At 38.7% G+C, this 18,247-nt stretch overlaps 1 protein-coding gene across 1 annotated transcript in view; it reads right to left on the minus strand.

Moving 5' to 3' along the window:
* Positions 1 to 2,347: 2,347 nt before the first annotated feature.
* Positions 2,348 to 18,247, minus strand: part of ept1 (ethanolaminephosphotransferase 1) — an 18,167-nt gene continuing 2,267 nt past the window's right edge. Inside the window, exons 2-9 of the mRNA XM_015395121.1 lie at positions 16,700 to 16,768; positions 14,761 to 14,869; positions 14,199 to 14,273; positions 10,877 to 11,139; positions 10,563 to 10,780; positions 8,544 to 8,724; positions 8,276 to 8,455; positions 2,348 to 5,736 (exon numbers count right to left, since the gene is read on the minus strand). Of these exons, the coding sequence (XP_015250607.1) occupies positions 10,634 to 10,780; positions 10,877 to 11,139; positions 14,199 to 14,273; positions 14,761 to 14,869; positions 16,700 to 16,768 (663 nt within the window). The 3' untranslated portion in view covers positions 2,348 to 5,736; positions 8,276 to 8,455; positions 8,544 to 8,724; positions 10,563 to 10,633. The remainder of the gene's footprint in view (positions 5,737 to 8,275; positions 8,456 to 8,543; positions 8,725 to 10,562; positions 10,781 to 10,876; positions 11,140 to 14,198; positions 14,274 to 14,760; positions 14,870 to 16,699; positions 16,769 to 18,247) is intronic.

The raw sequence follows: 18,247 nt of genomic DNA on the forward strand, positions 1-18,247 counted from the left end.
CACATTAATTTCAATAAGTTTTAAACTGCTTGAATTATCTTTTCCCACACATTTAAGGTGTCCTTAACATGACCTGTAGCACAAGAGATTTTTATCTTGTTTTTCTTGCTACTCTCCCATGTTAACAGATTACCGGGATGAACTTCATGCATTTTTTATGCAGTCTTCTCTAAAACCCCCCATCCTCGCTCAGCCTGTGAGTTTAGTTGGACCTCCACGCTTGGTTTGGTTTGCAGTTGTGCCATACTCCTATTTTTGGATGATGGACTGAACAGTCCTCTTAGATATGGACACTGGTTTATAACTTAACCTCCATCTTTAAAACTCTCCACAGCTTTCTCTCTGACCAAACTGCCATGCTCCTTGGTCTTCATGATGCTCTTTGTTCAGTAATGCTTAATAGAGGTGTTAATAGAGTAGCTGAATTTCTGCTGAGGTTGAACTTAAAGAAGGTGGACTGAATACATTTGTGTTTCATAAATTAGAGTCAGAGCATCCTGCAGTATTAGCATATTCTCTGAAAATTAAGTTATTTACATACCCAATGCACAAAGGAACTTCCCAGATTAAATAGAAGGGTTGGGTGACTATATAAGACATTAATTATAGATAATCTTCAACTTTTCTCACGATTATTCAGGTAAGTCCAACTATTTGAAGCCTATTTACCGCTACATCAACCTTCCTCTGTTGACCTTTCATATCTTCCCAGTGAGACTGATTTAAAGCTTTCTATGTGTGCTAATGAGGTAAACGAATAATAAAAAGATAGGAATAAGCCATTGGTGCCAGACAAGCTTGCAGGCACAAATATCTATCAATTTCTAACAAAGTCAGTTAAAGAGAGCTGGGCTGCATGAGTCAGAGGTGTTAAGTTCAGCACATGCTTTTCATACTGTAAAAAAAAGCCAAATGCTGCTTTATCTGTGAAGCTCGTTCAGGGGAAAAACTGTGCTGAAAGGATTTTTATGGCTTCCACTTTAATAAGTGCACAGCTTTAGGAAGCAGAAAGCAGGCAGAAGTCTGCTGATCTGAGACGCCACCTCCTGGATGTTCTCCAAAGCGCAGATTTTTGTTTTCTGCTTCTTTTATTTGTTTTACCCTATAAATTCTAAGTTTATTACTAGTTAATGTAATACATCATGAATAAGAACAGAAGCAAAGCAGCTTGAGAGCATTGTTTGAATGTAGCCATATGTAAGGATTCGTGTACAGAGGGATTAAAAGTATGTTATTCAAATGTTAATTTGGCACTATTATGGCATTCAAAGGTTTCACATGTTAAGATATACATTTTGCACGTTTTTTTAAATCAGCAAGAGCTACAATGGAGGAAGGGTGAATTGCTTTAAAGAGTTTGTGCACCAACAGGCACCAAGACTGTGCCCTAATGAAGACTATAATGGCTTAATGTACCGCCAGTGCAGAGCTGCTAAATATTTAACTTTATTGAGAAACACAGAAAAGCAAAGACTGGTATAAAAGTATACCTTAAAAAATAAACTAAAGATCTGCAGGATTATTAGTGGATATTAGCAGAGTACGAGTCTAAAACCTAAAAAAGTGAATTATTTTTGTTTAATCCAACGTGCTGGGCTTGCTTTTGATTCAAGGAACTTTTTTTTTTAACTGTCCAAGCAGGCTGTAATTAAAAAGCTGGATCAAAATGTCTTCCATGAGCTACTTGCATTATAGGACACTACGTCATAAGGGAAAAAACTATAAAAATTACGAAATTATTATAAAAATGCCTCATAGATCTGAACAATGATGTCAGGAAACCTGTATTAAAACCACAGACCAGTTCTTAGTAAATGAATGAAACTGATTCATTCATTGATCCCAATTTGCTAAAAAGAAAAAAACTGTTAAGTTATTAAATTACTCCAGCTGTTCCCGTTTCTCCTAAAAATACATACATGTAAAAAAAAAACAATTTGTGACACTATAAGACCTTTTGGACATGTTAATTTTAATCTCCTACATACCTTAGAAAACAACCAGCCTGGAGCCTGATCTTATACTGAGACCAAACCTTTATCAGGACATAAAGCTGCAGACTGAGGGATCCAAAGCTTATAATCGGGTGCCAAAATAAAAAACCTTTTTCTTTTAGTGAAGCTATTTAAGATTTTTTTTCATAATAATGTTAAATAAAACATGCCTTAAAAATACTCATCTAAAATTGAAATAAAACAATATAGATCTACTGCTGGAATAGTTTCTCATGAGGTTGGTAAATAGTTCACTGCAGCTCTCTGCTGCCCACATGTGGAGACTAAAGGTAAAACGAGCGGTATAGGGTACATCAACTTCTGAGAAAAGATTCAATTTGTTTCGGTTTGTTTTTTTTTTTTTTTAAAGAAAATTAGCTTTATTTGTGTAGGAGCGCTCCCTATCTTCACCATTAAATACGACAACACAGAAAAAAACCCACCATGATGCTCTAGAGTGGTTTCCAGAGCTGCAGGACACAACAGCTTAGCTGTTTTTTAGACAGAGAAGCCCAGTGAGGAGTTTCTTTATAAAACAGAAAAATTATTATCATTAGATCGTTAAGGAGCCAGGACTGTCAGCAGCATGAAAACTCATTCTCTTGGTTTTATTAAATGGCACAGTTGTTCTCTCCCAGGTTATACCTGATGTACAAATCCCTTACTGCATCCAGCAGTGCTTGTAGTGTTCACAAGGCAGGACGTTCCATCTACAAGTACTCAGTCTTTTGACAGAAAATCCCACTGGAAAACAAAATGGATTTGATCCAAACAGACCTTAACGAGGCAAAAATGAAACAAACAAACCACAGAGACAGTGTAAGTGCTGTAGACAGCTTTGTAGATTGCAGTGCTGATTGGCATGGTGTCCCAACTCACAGGAGAAATCTGCCTACCGTTTAAACACTTGGTTTAAAAATGAAGTTAAATAATAAAACAGTATTTACACAGACATTCAAACATACAGCGTATACAGTCATACTTCGCAAACAGATCTGTACACATGGAGCTGTACAAAGCGGACAGTGCATATACCCATTAGAAATCACAGCCTTTAACACATAACAACAATCATCAGTGTCCACACAGATGGGCTTTGTGAAAGGAGCTATTACAATGCAGCCACTACAGCACCTCAGTAAACCACAATGAGCCACTTAACAGATCGTAACTCACGTTAGGAAAAATGTGCAGCGTTGCTTAGTAACCATTCGTTCATCTGCAAAACATGAGACAAATGCGTCTCCTATTCGTTTCAGATGGAGCTTTGAACTAAACAGGACCTCATTTTACCGCTTGGGGAAGGCTGAAAGAAAAACAGCGTCTTCAAACTAAACTAAAGCTTTTTAAAACTAAAACATTTTTTGTTACAAACTAACAGTTTAAAGTTGTTCCTAAGAGGTCGAAAATGACTGGATTTTTTTTTCCATTTGTAATAAGCCTCTCCCCTACTGATTGCTGCACACTGCTGGTCAGCTGGCTGAATGGAATAATAAAAACGACACTCATTGTGTGGGAACAAAGTGCGCCACCTTCACTGAATAAGGTTAGCGTGGTTTACAAGTTCAGATGGGAAGCTATGAGTGACGTGGCAGTTTAACAGCCAGTTAAAGGCCTTTTTCCCCCAACCATTAACCAGAAATAGCAGATTGTTATTCCCTAAAATAAAAACAAAAACTAAATGGAAACTAGGGATAGAATTTTGTGAAGTAAGCACCTAAAAACAAGCTTTAAATCTGTTTCTTGTTTTAGACAAAAACATGTAAAATATGTTTTTGTTTTATAGCTTACCATCAAAATAAAATATTACTCCCTCTAGGCTATAATGACATTCCTTTCTCCATGGTTTAAAACAAGATGTTTAACATGATCACATTTTTATTCTTTAAAGCAAAAAGGACATCCATATGCATTCCCTTTGCTGCTTAAATAATGCAATTTATGGATAATTAAGAGTGAAAACAATAACATCTTATTAATTTGTTTTTATATGGGATGTTGATACAGATTGAATACAGAAATGTTTAATTAAAACATCTGATAAGGTAGGAGTGGTTTCAGGTGCCTATTTCACCAAACATCCCTTTTATTATAAAGAAAGAGATAAAAGCAGCCTGATTATTCAGGCTTTCTGTTCAGGTAGCACTTTCCAAATAGTCAAAATTTGGAGCAACAAGTGTAGGATCTTTAAGGCTGCTTGCCAGCAGTGCACAGCAACAGGTAGGGGAGGGTCAAAGCCATATTACTCTAATAAAAACCTGGAGAACATGTATCATTCCAGGACTTTCCTGACTTCATTTGAAACTTGTTCTCAGTCTTCATTCAGTGCTTTGTAAATATTCTGACTTTGTTTATAACTGATCCTGACAGACACATCGACTGGAGCGTCTTTAGTTCTGAGCAAGGATCTGTCTCAACGAACCTAAACCGTCCTAAATGAACACCTTCCAAATCTGAGACAACAGACGGAAAAAATGCAACCAGACAAGATCTACGCCGGACCGTAGAAAACGAGCGAGGTAACGTCTGCGTGACGGCAAGCAGCGTGAAGTTTTTGCGCTGTTCTGTGCGGAGGCTTGGTCCCTCAGAGTGAGTCCGCTCCACTGGCGGTTTTTGGACGCACTCTTCATTCAAGCGCTGCGCAACATAACAACTAACGCTGACACAAATATAAGTAAAAAAAAAAAAAAAAAATCAAACCAAAAGAACGAATCAGCATGAAAACCACGACACCTCAGAGGGAAAGGGGAGAGCTGGTACCCGGATAGAACAAAGGAAGGTTAGTAAAACCTGATTGGTTTATCCCAGTTAGTAAATAATAAAATCTGCTGTAACCACAGAGCCTCATGGAGAATTAATTAGAGTGAAAGGTCTATAATATTTTACAGGAGGAAATCCTCGTTTGAGCTTCTTTACTCAATTTTTACAAACCCCAAACAATGGTCTTAATATATATATATATATATATATGTATATGTATATACACAAGAAGTTATTAACAATTATCACTGATGGAAGATTAAAAAAAAAAAAATTTAATTCTGGACAAAACTAGAACCGTAGGAATCCAATGTTCTGTTTCCAGGTTTGATCGACATCACTCCTTCAGACGGGTCACCTGAAAAGGCTCCCCCTCAGGGCACTGCTCTACATCCATAATACTATGTGGGTTCTCTGTATTTAGAGACAGCTTACCAGTATTATCTTCATTTTCAATGTGCAAACCTGATGGAGCAGGCTGTACGGAGTTTAAGATGTTGATTCAGGACTGAGGTTAAAATTAGCTTCAGTTTGATTATTGAGGTTAGAATAATGAGGTCCTGAATGCTCTGGGTGATGAGGGCCTCCGTGGAGTGTGTCTTCTCACTGCTCAGGTCCTCACCATCGAAGCACATTTCCGTAGGAAACAATAGCACCTCATTGGCTCAAGTCAGCCAATCAGCAGTGAAGGAAGCCTGAGGCCCCGGGGCCAACCCCGTTGTTGTGAACAGAGTCTGATTAGTTGCTTTGGGAATGTGTATTTGTGAGGAGGGCCACTGTCTGTTCACTCGAAGCGTCATTGTGGAGGGAGGGAGGGAGGGAGGGAGGTGGGGGGGTTTTAGGGTGAGGGTGAAGTGTCGAACAGAGGAGCAGTTTAAACCTCTGCTGCTGTCAGGCCGATTCGTTCCTCCTCCTGTCAGTCTCGGTTGGGCTTCTTCAGCGAGAAGGCAAAGATGTTGAAATGATCACTGAGCTGCTGCACCTGGCAACAAAAAACAACAACAAAAACAAATCTATTTCTAATTCCAGATATGATTTCATGATGACTTTAACAGGGATGGACAGAGGTCTGCTAACAACCAGTGAGATACAGGCTGTTTTTCAAGCCTTCTGCTCAAATTTGTCCTATTTCTATTGGTTTCCATTTAATAAAACTCCAAAAACCTCCTGGCATATTTTTACAGAGTAAAAAGTTATTTACTATCAAAAATAAAGATTATTCTTGTAAAGTTGTATGGAAGCAGCCGTTCCAACCGTTGCACTTCCGAATTCTCCTGAGTGGAGACACAAGTGAGAAAAAGTGAATGCGACTGGTCATTTATCAAGGGGGCGGGATTGTTATGGCTGAAGGTTCGCAAACAAGTTTGATTGCAGCCGGTAAATCGGAAGGATCTTGCTAACCAGTTAGCAACTTAGTGCTAGTAGGTTCCCAATGGGAAATTACATTGGGACCAAGTAGCACTTAGAAACGACACTGTCAAGGAACGCTATGGACAGCGGGGACATGCAAGAGGAGGAGAGTTTTGTGTCAGAGGTCGTCGATGAGTCTCCTTCATCAAACAGTTATTATTTAGAGGAGGAAAGCGGGGACAAAGATGTTGTGGAAAAGGACGCCAGGGCTGCAGAAGCTTGGTTTGGTGTAGAAGGCTTACAGCCGTACATGTTTGAGCCCTTGCCTCGCAACGCTGCCAGTTCTGTTAAAATTACGGCTGCTGAAGACAAAGACGTCCATCCCCGTGAAAACTGGGACGGAACTCAATAGTAAAGTAAATGATTCTTATTTCAACCGTTGCGTATATTAGCTGAAACATGAATCAAGATGCTATGACAGAAAAAAATTGATTGACAGATGACCGTTAATATAAGATTGGCCAAATTTAGGTGTAGCAGCGGACGTATAAATAACTGGCCTGCATAAGATAACAACAAACCCCAACAGCCAGAATGATTTGACATTTTAATATAATTTCCCTACGACTTTAAATCATCGAATTTAAATGAGCATGAAAAGCCCAAACAAAGTACAGCAGCAAACATCCTCTGAGACTTAAACAGAAGAGTTCCCACAGTGAGGCGTTCAGGAACTTTCTGAAATAAAACTACTCATCTAAGAACATGTACCAGGGCTAATCAGCTTTTCTCATTCACTTCACAGAAAATAGACCTTGTTCTATTCTAACTGATGTTCAGGGGCGTCTTTTTAAATGAGAGTCGTACTCAGGGTGTGTTTATGGTCATCTCACAGTAATTTAGTTAGCGATCTATTCTATCTTCAGTTTTAATGGTCCACTAGTTCACCCTAAATTGCTAACTTTAAAATCTCATTTAATTCCTTGACATGTGTTTTAACAGAGTTATAGGCTTATATGGAAACCTTAGCCTGTTCTAAATTTTACACATATAGATTTTATACATAAATATACTTTATACAATAAATAAGACATTTTGCTTTGATGGTTTAATTCTTTTTGCAGGTTTAAGCCCATCTATTTGATATAAGTTTAGATAGGCAACTTTTTTATGATACTAAAACTTCATTCTAGTATTTTCTGCTTTTTTAAAGATGTAGAAAACACACTGTGCTTTAAGGATCAGCTGTTCACTTTTATTTCTATTTATCCATTTACTGATGACCAACATAATGCCAAACAATTGGTTTTAAACTTGTTTTGTCATCAAACTAAATCACTGACAACAATTGGGCAAGTCTTTAACAGACACTATTACCTCAACAGTTCAGTCTCAATCTAGTTCAACCAGGTTCCTCCCATAGAAATGAGGGCTGGTCATATTCTTTGTAAGATATGTTTATAATGTGAGCAATTTAGGAGCTCAAATAAACCTGCAGCTGACCTTTGACCTCTTGTAGTACATTTCCCTTATCTTCTATATTTCTTAAATAGACTGAACCATATGCAGAGACTACAGCTGTGCCATATATCTAACCTAAAACAGAAAGTTCCAACATTTCTTCTTCGATTGATTTATTGAGTTTTTGGAGCACATCATAGAAACGGAAAGAAAGAGAAACATGTGCTTCATATATCATCTTATAACTGGTGGAGTTTCAAAGATCTTATATAACATCCACTAAATGTCATCATTTGTTTCTATGCTTGACTTCCCGGCACACCCTAACATAAGATTAGAATTAGCTTAGCACCAGGAAAGTACGTCATATATTCCAATAAATACCTTCTGATTTCTACAGTAGTGCATTCCTGTTTGTATTTGTATTTTGCTTAATTTTAACTTAATACTTTTTTGCCCTGTAAGCTGCTGGGAACCTTAATTTCCGGAGGGAGTCTTCCCAAGGGATCAATAAAGTACTGTCTAAGTCCAAGTCTCTTATATATAATCTCCAAGCAACAGTTTCATGAACTTATTGCTGAAACCTCTTTCAATCAGGCTCTCTTTGCTTTTTCTGACTCTTTCCCACACAAAAAGTTGAAAAAGTTGAAGTTGAATCCTAGTTTAAAGGCTAATCTATGATAAAATTGTGACTGTGTGGGAGCTCTTACCACAGATATGCCGTAGTGTATGTGTGCGAGTATGACAGCGGCGGTCCACAGATAAAGCAGCAGCGTCTCATTGGTGACGACCCCTGTGACAACTGAGCCCACAACCAAGGACATTGGCAGCAGCAGCCAGGTCAGAGGCTGGCAGCGTGTGTTACTCATCTGACACACGATCAGCTTGCACTGAAGCAGAAATGCAAAAACATGAATAAAAACAGCTGAATATAATAGTTTGGTGAAGTGGGAAAAACAAAATAGGTGAGGTACTCACAGTGACATTGGCAAAAGCTGTTCCCACCATGAGGTAGTAAATCCTGGGCTGCAGCTCGAGGATATTGGACGGAGAGAAGACAACCCAGATGGTGGACAAGACGAAGAGGAGGACAGGAGAAAGGAAAGGCAGGAAGGCTTCATACAGGCTGCTGTGCTTCAGAGTGTTGTTCCTGTAAGCCCTAGAAAATAAGGTAAAACTTTCTCAGCACTGAGACCCGTTTGACTTTTTCACATTGTAACATTAAACCCAGAACATTTAAGGTGCTGTGTGGAAATCTTACTTTAGAGACAAACACAAAATAGAACATAAGTGTGAAGCAAAAGGTTTTTCGGTGGCTTTATTTATATATATATATATAAATAACAGTTGAAAAGTGTCCAGAGTCAATGCTTTCTGATGCAGTTCAGTAGTAAGCCTTTAGGGGGCGTGCTTTTACCACATTTGGAGACAGAGACATTTCTGATCAATCTTTGAAAAATAGCTCAAGATAAGCGCAGATGGAGAGAATATTTAATATGGATTTTAATTTGGTTTAATGTCTGTCAAATTGTTTCTGTATTTGGCCACTTCAGCATCATGAATCCTTTAAATTAACTTTAGATTTTATCATTTCAGTTACAAAGAGCAAACTGCTGTGGAATTTTAACCTAACTACCATTTATTTGCAGTTTTGGCTACTTTGGACACTGTAAAGGAAGATGTACTTCTACTTTATGACATAATGTCTCTGAAGTGCGGGATAAACTGTCCCTGGTTGGAGTTAAAGTTTTCATGTGTCTGGGCATACATACTGAGCAACATCAGATGTGCATGCTAAGGCCTGTTTACAACAAGTTAAAAATCTGGACTCAAAATGTCCCATAATGCACCGTGACAGGTAATGTGCATCCATGGCGACTAGACGAGCAGATATATCCCAGAATGCTTTGCAAGAGCTGAGAATGAACAAAGATGGGACCGGCACAGAGTGGGAAGGCAGAGTCACGTGACCAAAGCGAAGCTGACAGTAGCAGAATCTGTCTGAATGGTCAGTTAACTTTTTTTTTCCTTTCACTTTTTAAAGCACTAATGGCTCTTTTTTTTTGGACAGTAGGCTGACAGGAAAGGGGTTATGAGGAAGGGGGAGAGATATGCGGCAAAGGACCACAGGTCGGATCTGAACCCGGGTCTGCCGCGTCAAGGACTAAGTCCTCTGTACATAGTGCATGCGCGCGAACTGTCACCAAAGCACGTCCCGATAGTTAACTAAATTCACTATGAAGTCCACTGTAAAGTCCCCACTCTATATAGTGATTGAGGGGTTAGGGGACACAGGAGACCTCTGCTGCTAATGGCTAGTCTGTCCCAATTCACGGCTGATCACTTCCAGCCTTTGTTTTTTTTGGAGGTCTTCCAAGGACCCGGTCTATGTAGCCTGGGTCCTTTAAAGGCTGCATTCCCTGAATTGGGTCACAGTAGGGGACAGGAGGAGCAGAAGGGGAGAGAAATAAAAGAAATAAGCATCATCCAATGATGGAGCAAGCACTGCAGCTTCAGGCAGCCTGCCCTGCATGATCACAGCAGACAGAGATAGAAAGTGGAAGGCGGACAGAGGGATCCACTCACTCAAGACAGAGTTTGATGCTTTTTTGTGTTGTCGCCAAAGTCTCCATTGACATAGAAAACAGTCACTACATTTGGCTCTATGTGATTTTCTAAAGTCAAGCAACTAGAGACATCTGAAAAGTTGCTAAATATAGCAACAAAAGCACTAAGTGGGCAACACTGTTGTGCTGCTTAAGGCTGCTAGAAATCTTTGAGGAACCAGTGAGGTTTCATCTCTTGTTCCCTAAGTGTTTTCCCCGTACAAATTTACCATATGACTTTTTAGAAATTCCTTCTGATTATTATTTTAAACAAAAGACCAACTGATATATTACTTAAATCAAGTCTGATTTATTTTCTGAGCAAAATGTGAATGTGCAACATGTTTCTCTGTAACTAATTTCAATAAGAACAGAAATGCATAATACTCACTTCCAGACGTTATAGAGGCTCATGGGTAATGTCACAGCAAAAGAACAGGCTGGAAATAAACAGAACGCTTATTAAAATCCGCCAAGGGAAGAACATAAACTCATTTTAGAGAACAAACACAACTCACATATGATCATAAAGGTAAAAGTGAAGATCACTGGCTGGTACCAGGTTTCCACTCCCACTACAGCAGTGACCAAGTAAACAAGCGAGATGGTCTAGAAGGATACAGGACAAAAGGACAAAAAGGGTTAATAAGGCAACCTACTGAAACCACGATGCCCCTGCAGGTGTCATTCTCCATGGGTCCTCACCACTTGGCTCATGTCGTATCCCCAGGGCAAAAACAAGATGCCCGTGTTGTATTTCTCCCAGTGGGACAGGATGAAGGAGAACAGCACCACCCACAGGATGTAGTAGAGCACACCTACGCTCACGCCACTTTCCCCACGCCCAAATATGGAGTACACCGTGGCGACAAAGAAGATGCAGGCCCAGCTGTCGAGCCCATGGTCGAAGAGCTCCCCTAGTGGTGTTGAGGAATTGGTGCGACGAGCCTGCTTGCCATCAACACCATCTGGAACAAGCAGACATTCATTTATATGTTTACAGCTGTAGTTATAGAGACTAATAGTACAAAATGACATATCTTATACCTCAACTCAGATTCCTACATCACCACCTATGAAACTGCACACAATTTTATTTACTCCGATTCCTGCAGCAGACTTAAAAATAGAATTCCCATTAATCCAAAAGCTACCGTAAGAGATTACTCTGCAAAGTCTTTGTAAAAATGTAATTCAAAAGGCTTAAATCAGCAGTGAAACAGCATGCTTAAAAAATACAATCGGCAGCACACAGGCTCGGGTATCATCTCAGATATTGTGTGTTCTGATTTCTGACTCCAAATGCTTTGTTCACACGTGCAGCTCATCATCCAGCTGCTGCTCAGTGGGACGCCCAAAGATGATGAAGGTAACAGAGGTCAGGGGAGCTGCTCGGGGAACACAGTCCAATAAAATGAGAAAATCTAAGAACGAGGCGGTGAAGCCTGGGATTAAGAAGCAGACGTTTACAGAGATGTTTTAATAACAGAAAAAATGAGGATTCCTGTAATTATAACAGCAAGAGTGAACTTCCTATTTCTTTATCTTGATGTTTGTTGCAGGACTTAGATCTTTAATGCTGGATTTCATTTCATTTTGAGGCATTTACTCAATTACAAGGATTTTTTTTTGCATAACTGTATAGTAGTAAAACCAATAATACACAAATAATAACTAAAGGAAATGACTGCCCAAGTTTTTTCATATGCTTGATTTCCTCTAATCCAAATGACATGTAAAATTTAAACCCACTGAACTGATTGTATATTAAATGTCCTTTAGGCGGCAGCTCCGAAACCATCTGCTTTCTCCAAAACCAGTTCTAGTGTGATTTTTGGATAATCAAGCTGTTTGCTTTGACACGAAGTTAAAGGAATTTGAGGCAATGCACCTTCTTCACTATTAAGCTTTGTTAACTGTACCAAAGTGGTACTGGTACAGCTCCTAAAGACCTCTTAAAGACCTTCTATGACTCTGTTGTGGCATCAGTCATATTTCATGGAGCCGTCTGTTGGAGCAGTGATTTGTAGCTGAGAGAAAGCAGCTGGATAAACTCAACAGGAAGGCCAGATCTGTGACTGGATGCCCTCTGGACTCAGGAGGTGCAGAAACAAAGGATTCTAACTATATTAACATCTTTGTTGGATAATGTGTCCCACCCCATGCATGAAGCTGTTGCCGAGATGGAAAGCTGCTTTAGTGACAGACTGCTGCACCTTAAATGCACCAGGGAGCGTTATCACAGATCCTTCCTCCCAGCAGCTGGAAGACTTTATAACCATCACAGTTCCCAACAACCTCAATAAGTTGTTACATTCATGCTGATGTTTGCAGTTTCTGTATTAGTCAGTTAAATAACTTGCTGCTGTCATTTTTTTGCATATATCTGCTATTTTTCTTATATTGATTACTGTAAAAATGTCCACAGCTGTATATTGCTTATTTATTGCCCAGATGCACAGTATTTGTATTGTAAAAACCCTGAACAGTACAATTTTGTTTATTTTCTTAACTCTTATCACTAATTCTGTTATTTTTATGCAGTTTTCTAAGGTCCACATTTGTATGAACACTTTTGCTATAGTCTGTTGCTGCTGTAAACACCACAATTTCTCCATTGTGGGACAATAAAGGGATTTTCTATTCTATTCTTTTAAGAAAAATGGCAAAGCGTGGTACTACCACCACCAGGCTTAAAGACAGGTGTGGTACTCTAGAAGCCTCGCCTTAAATTCTCCCTGGTTTTTTATTTGATTGATGCCAAATAAATCAATTATTGTGCAATCTGACCATACTTTTTCCTTCAGGCCAATAGCCTGAAGATATGTCCAGCTGTGAATTCCAGTCATGCTTTAAAGAGTTTGCTTTAGAATAATATTCTTTCATGGTCTGGTATCAGTCAATCCACTACTAAAATGACTTTCATAAAGTCATTGACACAAGTGAAGATCTGCAAACTTTAGCACTAATGCTTCCTGAACAAACAGAAACCTGATATTAGCAGGGATTTGTATACATTTAACCCTGTATGTAAAATTCTGACCCTGCTAAGGTTAGGGTTAAATCCCAAACTAAGTTCAACATAATCTAATACTTTAAACAGTGTTCCCACACTTTGGTTACCAACTAATACAACAAATAACCTTTCAAGGACTTTACAGGACCAAGTTCTTCAAATGCAAAACCCACGTGTGGAGGCATTTACCCACTGCTACTACTGAATATGTTAATAAATGGTTTTAGAATGATGGAATTCAACAGAATTGCTTAGAAGTTGTTGGATCAGAATCAATGAGAGAAAGTGGGTTGAATGTAAAGCCTACATTCATCTCCAGAACACAGAGACATGTCTATGATGGTGAGATCAGGCTTTGTTGAAGCTCTGCAGCAAATGTGCTCGAAAATGGTTTATTTACCAAAGCCTGGTAAAACCTTTAAATGCTCATGAAGGCCATCTAGTTGTGAATTAATAAATATTTGACAGCAAAAGATTGACAACAGATAGACATAGAAATGATGGACCTGGAGATAATTGCCTATTTTTTAGGATCCTTTGACAGAAGATTAGCTCAGCCATATCTCAAGATATCTGAAAAAATACCATTTGACTGACTCAAACTGAATTGGAATTAACCAGCTCACTAATCCATGTCCTGCTAGACACACGGCAACTACACTGACCAGAAAACACCAGAATGCAGCGTTGAAAAATAAAACGCAGGCAGAGGTCATTTTCCATCTAAATTCTTAATATATCCATTTAAAATCTAAAATATGAGACTCATGCTCATGATGATTGGATGCATCTCACTGAGCGGATATTTACTGACTGCTATGCGTCACACTCAGGCTTTCAAACTGACAGCAGCTTCACATGTGACCCGTTCCCAAGTGTCTGAACCCCCCACCGTCTGCACTGCTGGGTGGGACGGAGAAATAATAAACTGGCGACCAAACTGATTTTCTTAGGAGAGTGAGAGGGGGTGGGAGTAAGAAGGAGGGAAAAAAACAAGAGGGCTGGACTCACCAAGTGTGTAGGCTAAGAAGTTGAAGATCCCAGCTGCCACCCACACCCTGCTAGGCACATGCTGGTTTCCTGCAGCTGAGAAACAAGTCATGTTAGTACAAAACACAAAGACATACAATCTGAGACCCACCAACATATAAAACCACTTTATGCTTTTCTTATTTGGTACAAATCCATCCAAATAGTGAGGTTATGTGTGGACAGGGTGTCCTTACAGAGGTCAGACTCATGAGCTTGTAAGGCAACGTGTGCTAAACATCTGTGTCAAGATGACACAACAGACTGATACACAATGCAGATTACTGTATTAGCCTTTGCTTCCTCATAACAGACACACATTAACAAAACAACACTGATAAATGTCCTGTGTGTGCGTGGAGGATTTAATAAGTCAACAATTATCCTGAGCAATCAAAGTCAATCTTGTTTCCATAAGAGACGGACCTTGCCCTGTATAAACAAAGAAGGAGCTTCTCTAACATTAGCCGCCATCTACGGTGTTTAAAGGCAAAATACACACAGTGGTCGTTTATGGTTGGGAGGAATACAGCGATGAACCTACAAGAGGCAGTGAAGTCAAAGTCCCAGAAGGCCAACATCAAGAAGTTCAACACGAGGAACATGAAACCCGTAAATGTGATGAGGTTCGGAGCCAGCCATGTTGGTAAAAACTGTTGGTAGAGAAAAGGAGGTGAAATATAGCAGATGTCTTTAATTCACACAATCTGAATCCATTTATTATCCATTAAATTTCTCTTCATCTACTGCAGTATGAATCTTCACATTCCTTACTACCACACCACAAATATAGATGATTAAGAATGAATAAAGATGATATTTATTCTTTCATTTGGATCATTTTGGGTCAGGTTATGTATTTCTTCACTATAGTTTCCCTGCATTGTTTGCTGGATACCTAAAATCCTTCCCCCTACATCTACAGGTGGTGCAGACGTCATAAGGTGAAGAATTGATTGCTAAAGCTTTGAAAGTTTTCACAAAGTTTAACAAAACTATTCCTGATACTACACCAAGAAGCCATGTGAGCCGTTTATGTGGAAAGACAATGAATAGTGGGATATTTTTTTCACAAAATGCAATGCTCCAAAGAAAGTAAAAAGGAATTAGTAAAAACTTTCCACTTGCTACAACAGATAAAATGCCTCAAATAAAGATGATTTAAAAAAAAAAATGGATTATAAACTCTGTATTACAACCCAAACCTGAATGGTCTGTGCTGAGGGACACAGTGATTCCGGTAAAGCAACAGTACCCACAAGAAGTGACTTTAAAATGTTTTCATGTCACCAAAGGAGTTTATTTACACCTGCCACTGTTTACCTCATGATCCAGACGGAGAATGGCTTTTTTGCGATAGTTTAAGTCCAAACAGACTCTGGTGCGGTTTCCCTCTAACCTCGATATGATCCGACTACATAAAGTACTATTTACATGCTAATTGAACCCAATGAAGAAAAAAAACAGAAAAAAAAACACAAAGCCCACTTTTGGTCCAGAATAAATAATTGTGGTCCATTTTAAGTGGACCAAATGTCCCAGGTCACTGTTTTCCGACTTTTAGCTTGTTAGATATTATACTAAGTACAGCTTTAACAGCTTTAATTTTAGTTTTGAGCTTTTATTTGTCATTTTATTCTATAATCTTTATATTTCATTTAAACTTCATTGGTAATAAAGAACCTCTTTAACATCTCTTTATTTCCAGCATTACTCCACCTCAGTGACACCCGCTGTAAACCTTGGAGCTGTTATCCAGCTATCTGAGGAGCTTTTGACAATAATCGGACTGCATTTAGATATCACTGTATCAGAGTTGTTTATTTTTTGTAACCATAATCACAAGGATAAAAAGATGTAGGTGGCAGAATATGTTTAAAAAATAAAGGCCTACATAGAGCAACAGAATAAGTTTTTTTATTACTGGTTACTCCAGTGATGCACTACATACACTGGCTATCAGTAGAGGCCAGGGTTAATTTTAAAATCTTAATGTTTGTTTTTAAAATCAATTTATAGACTTGCACCTTCCTATTTATGTGAATTGAAAAAAAAAAAATAAAAAAATTTTAAAAAAAAGGAGTTTTCAGTGGCTGATCCTCAGCTCTGAAACACTCTTGAGTTGGGAGCCATCACTGACCTGACACTGTTTAAAGTTAGGTTCAAAATGTACCAGTTTAGATCTGTTTTTGACTGATAAGTGAACATGTGAAATGCATTATTTTTTCTATTTATTGTGTTGAAACTGTTTTTATTGCACTTATGGAAAGCAGTTTGGTTCAGCAGGCGCTGTTGTAAAGCACTATATAAATAAAGGTTGATTGATTAAATCCAATCTGCAAACAAATTTCTAAGACACTCTCGAATATAAAAAATAGTCTCCAACTGTAAGCGTGTAGCTGGAGAATGGAAACTTCATGAATGATGGAGCACTCAAACAGACAAGAGACGCTTCTAAACAGCTCTCTCTCTCTCTCTCTTACCTTCACTAAAAAGTTCCAGAAAGGATGCATAACATAGACAGACAGGGGGTTCGTGTCCACGGCGCTGTACTGTAAAAACAAACAAAACACATGATTTTTACACATAAATCCAGTTTTCTACACCCATCTATGTTTGTGTTCATTTCATTTCATGTGCCGTGCCATGCCGTCATTTAGGGAGCCTTGAGATCAAAACAAACCCGACTCCAGTGTCTGTAACCTTATCTAGGGATAGCAAACATGAGATCCAGTTTAGCAGGAGTGTATGGCTGCTATCTAAAGTACATGCTGTCCTCTGTTTAGTGTGACATTTTGCTGTAACCTGTGCCTTACCTGGTCATTTTTTATCTATCTCTTAATCTGTCTCAGACTTATTTTCACTTTCATTAAAGGGAATACATTATAGCCATTTAAGTACGTTAAGGAAACACTGTGTGTGGGTCGGTAAGTAGAGGAGAAAGGGGTACTACAGCAGGCCACCAATGAAACAGATTCATGTTAGTACACAGCTTTATCACGCAACTACTTGAATATGGAGAGAGATGAGCACATGGGACTCATTTGAGCTGCGAGGTAGTTAAAAGCACCTTATTATGGCCTATAGGGATAAATAAGAAAATAAGTGCTGTTAAGAGACAGTGTTACTATCTTTGCCTATCGGCGAGTTAAAATCATTGTGTTACCCCTTATCACACTGTGAGAATCTCTCACTAGCCTAGCTATCATCACATATGCAAACAAAGATCACACCTTGCACGCTTGTCTTGCTAATAAAAAGGAAGAAACTAAAGAGGACATTTGCAAACATTTTCACACCACACTTTATCGCTATGTTTTGGTGAATTCTTGGCACAAAAAGGCTTTAATAATAATCAGATGTTGAGTCTGAAGGAGTTAAAAGAGAATGGGTGATTTCACCAGAAGTAGCAACCCATCAGCAGAAGAAGCCAGACTGAGGATGTTGCGCATAACAGGGATTGGAAAGTGCTGTACCAAAGCTTTTAAAAGCTGTGGTTTTAAAAACAAATGAGGTTTTCCACTGTATCATTGCCCCTGGTTAACTCGTTATAAGAAATGTTGAAAAAAAGTTGGAGTGGCTGCCACCTGTCACTACAGCTGGTTAAAGGTAGGCTACTACATTTACAATAAACCCAAAATTAGCAGTTTAGAAATGACTGTTAGCAAATAAAGATGCTGTAAAGTAAAGACTGATTTAAAACTATTACCTAACCTATAATCAGCTGTCTAAATCAACTAGGAGCAAATAGCCCTATCAATTAACCAGCGAGTACAAGGCTAATACACCTTTGTCACCCTCTGAGAGCATTGCATGTTTCAGAAACTAAAACTTAAGACATTTTGCTCAGCTTTTGGAATAAATATCTTAACTTGAAAACCTACATGAGTTAAGACAAAGTGCTTAGGTAAGTCAAGGCCATAGCTTTAACTATATACAACTTAAGCAAATTATACATAACTTTGTCAAATCAAACTGATGTTTTGGCCTTTGGCTCAGGTAAACCACTGTTACGACGAAGTTTCCAAAGC

This window comes from Cyprinodon variegatus, unplaced genomic scaffold (genome assembly GCF_000732505.1).
Source record: "Cyprinodon variegatus isolate N-32 unplaced genomic scaffold, C_variegatus-1.0 Scaffold25, whole genome shotgun sequence".
In the NCBI taxonomy this organism is placed as follows: Eukaryota; Metazoa; Chordata; class Actinopteri; order Cyprinodontiformes; family Cyprinodontidae; genus Cyprinodon; species Cyprinodon variegatus.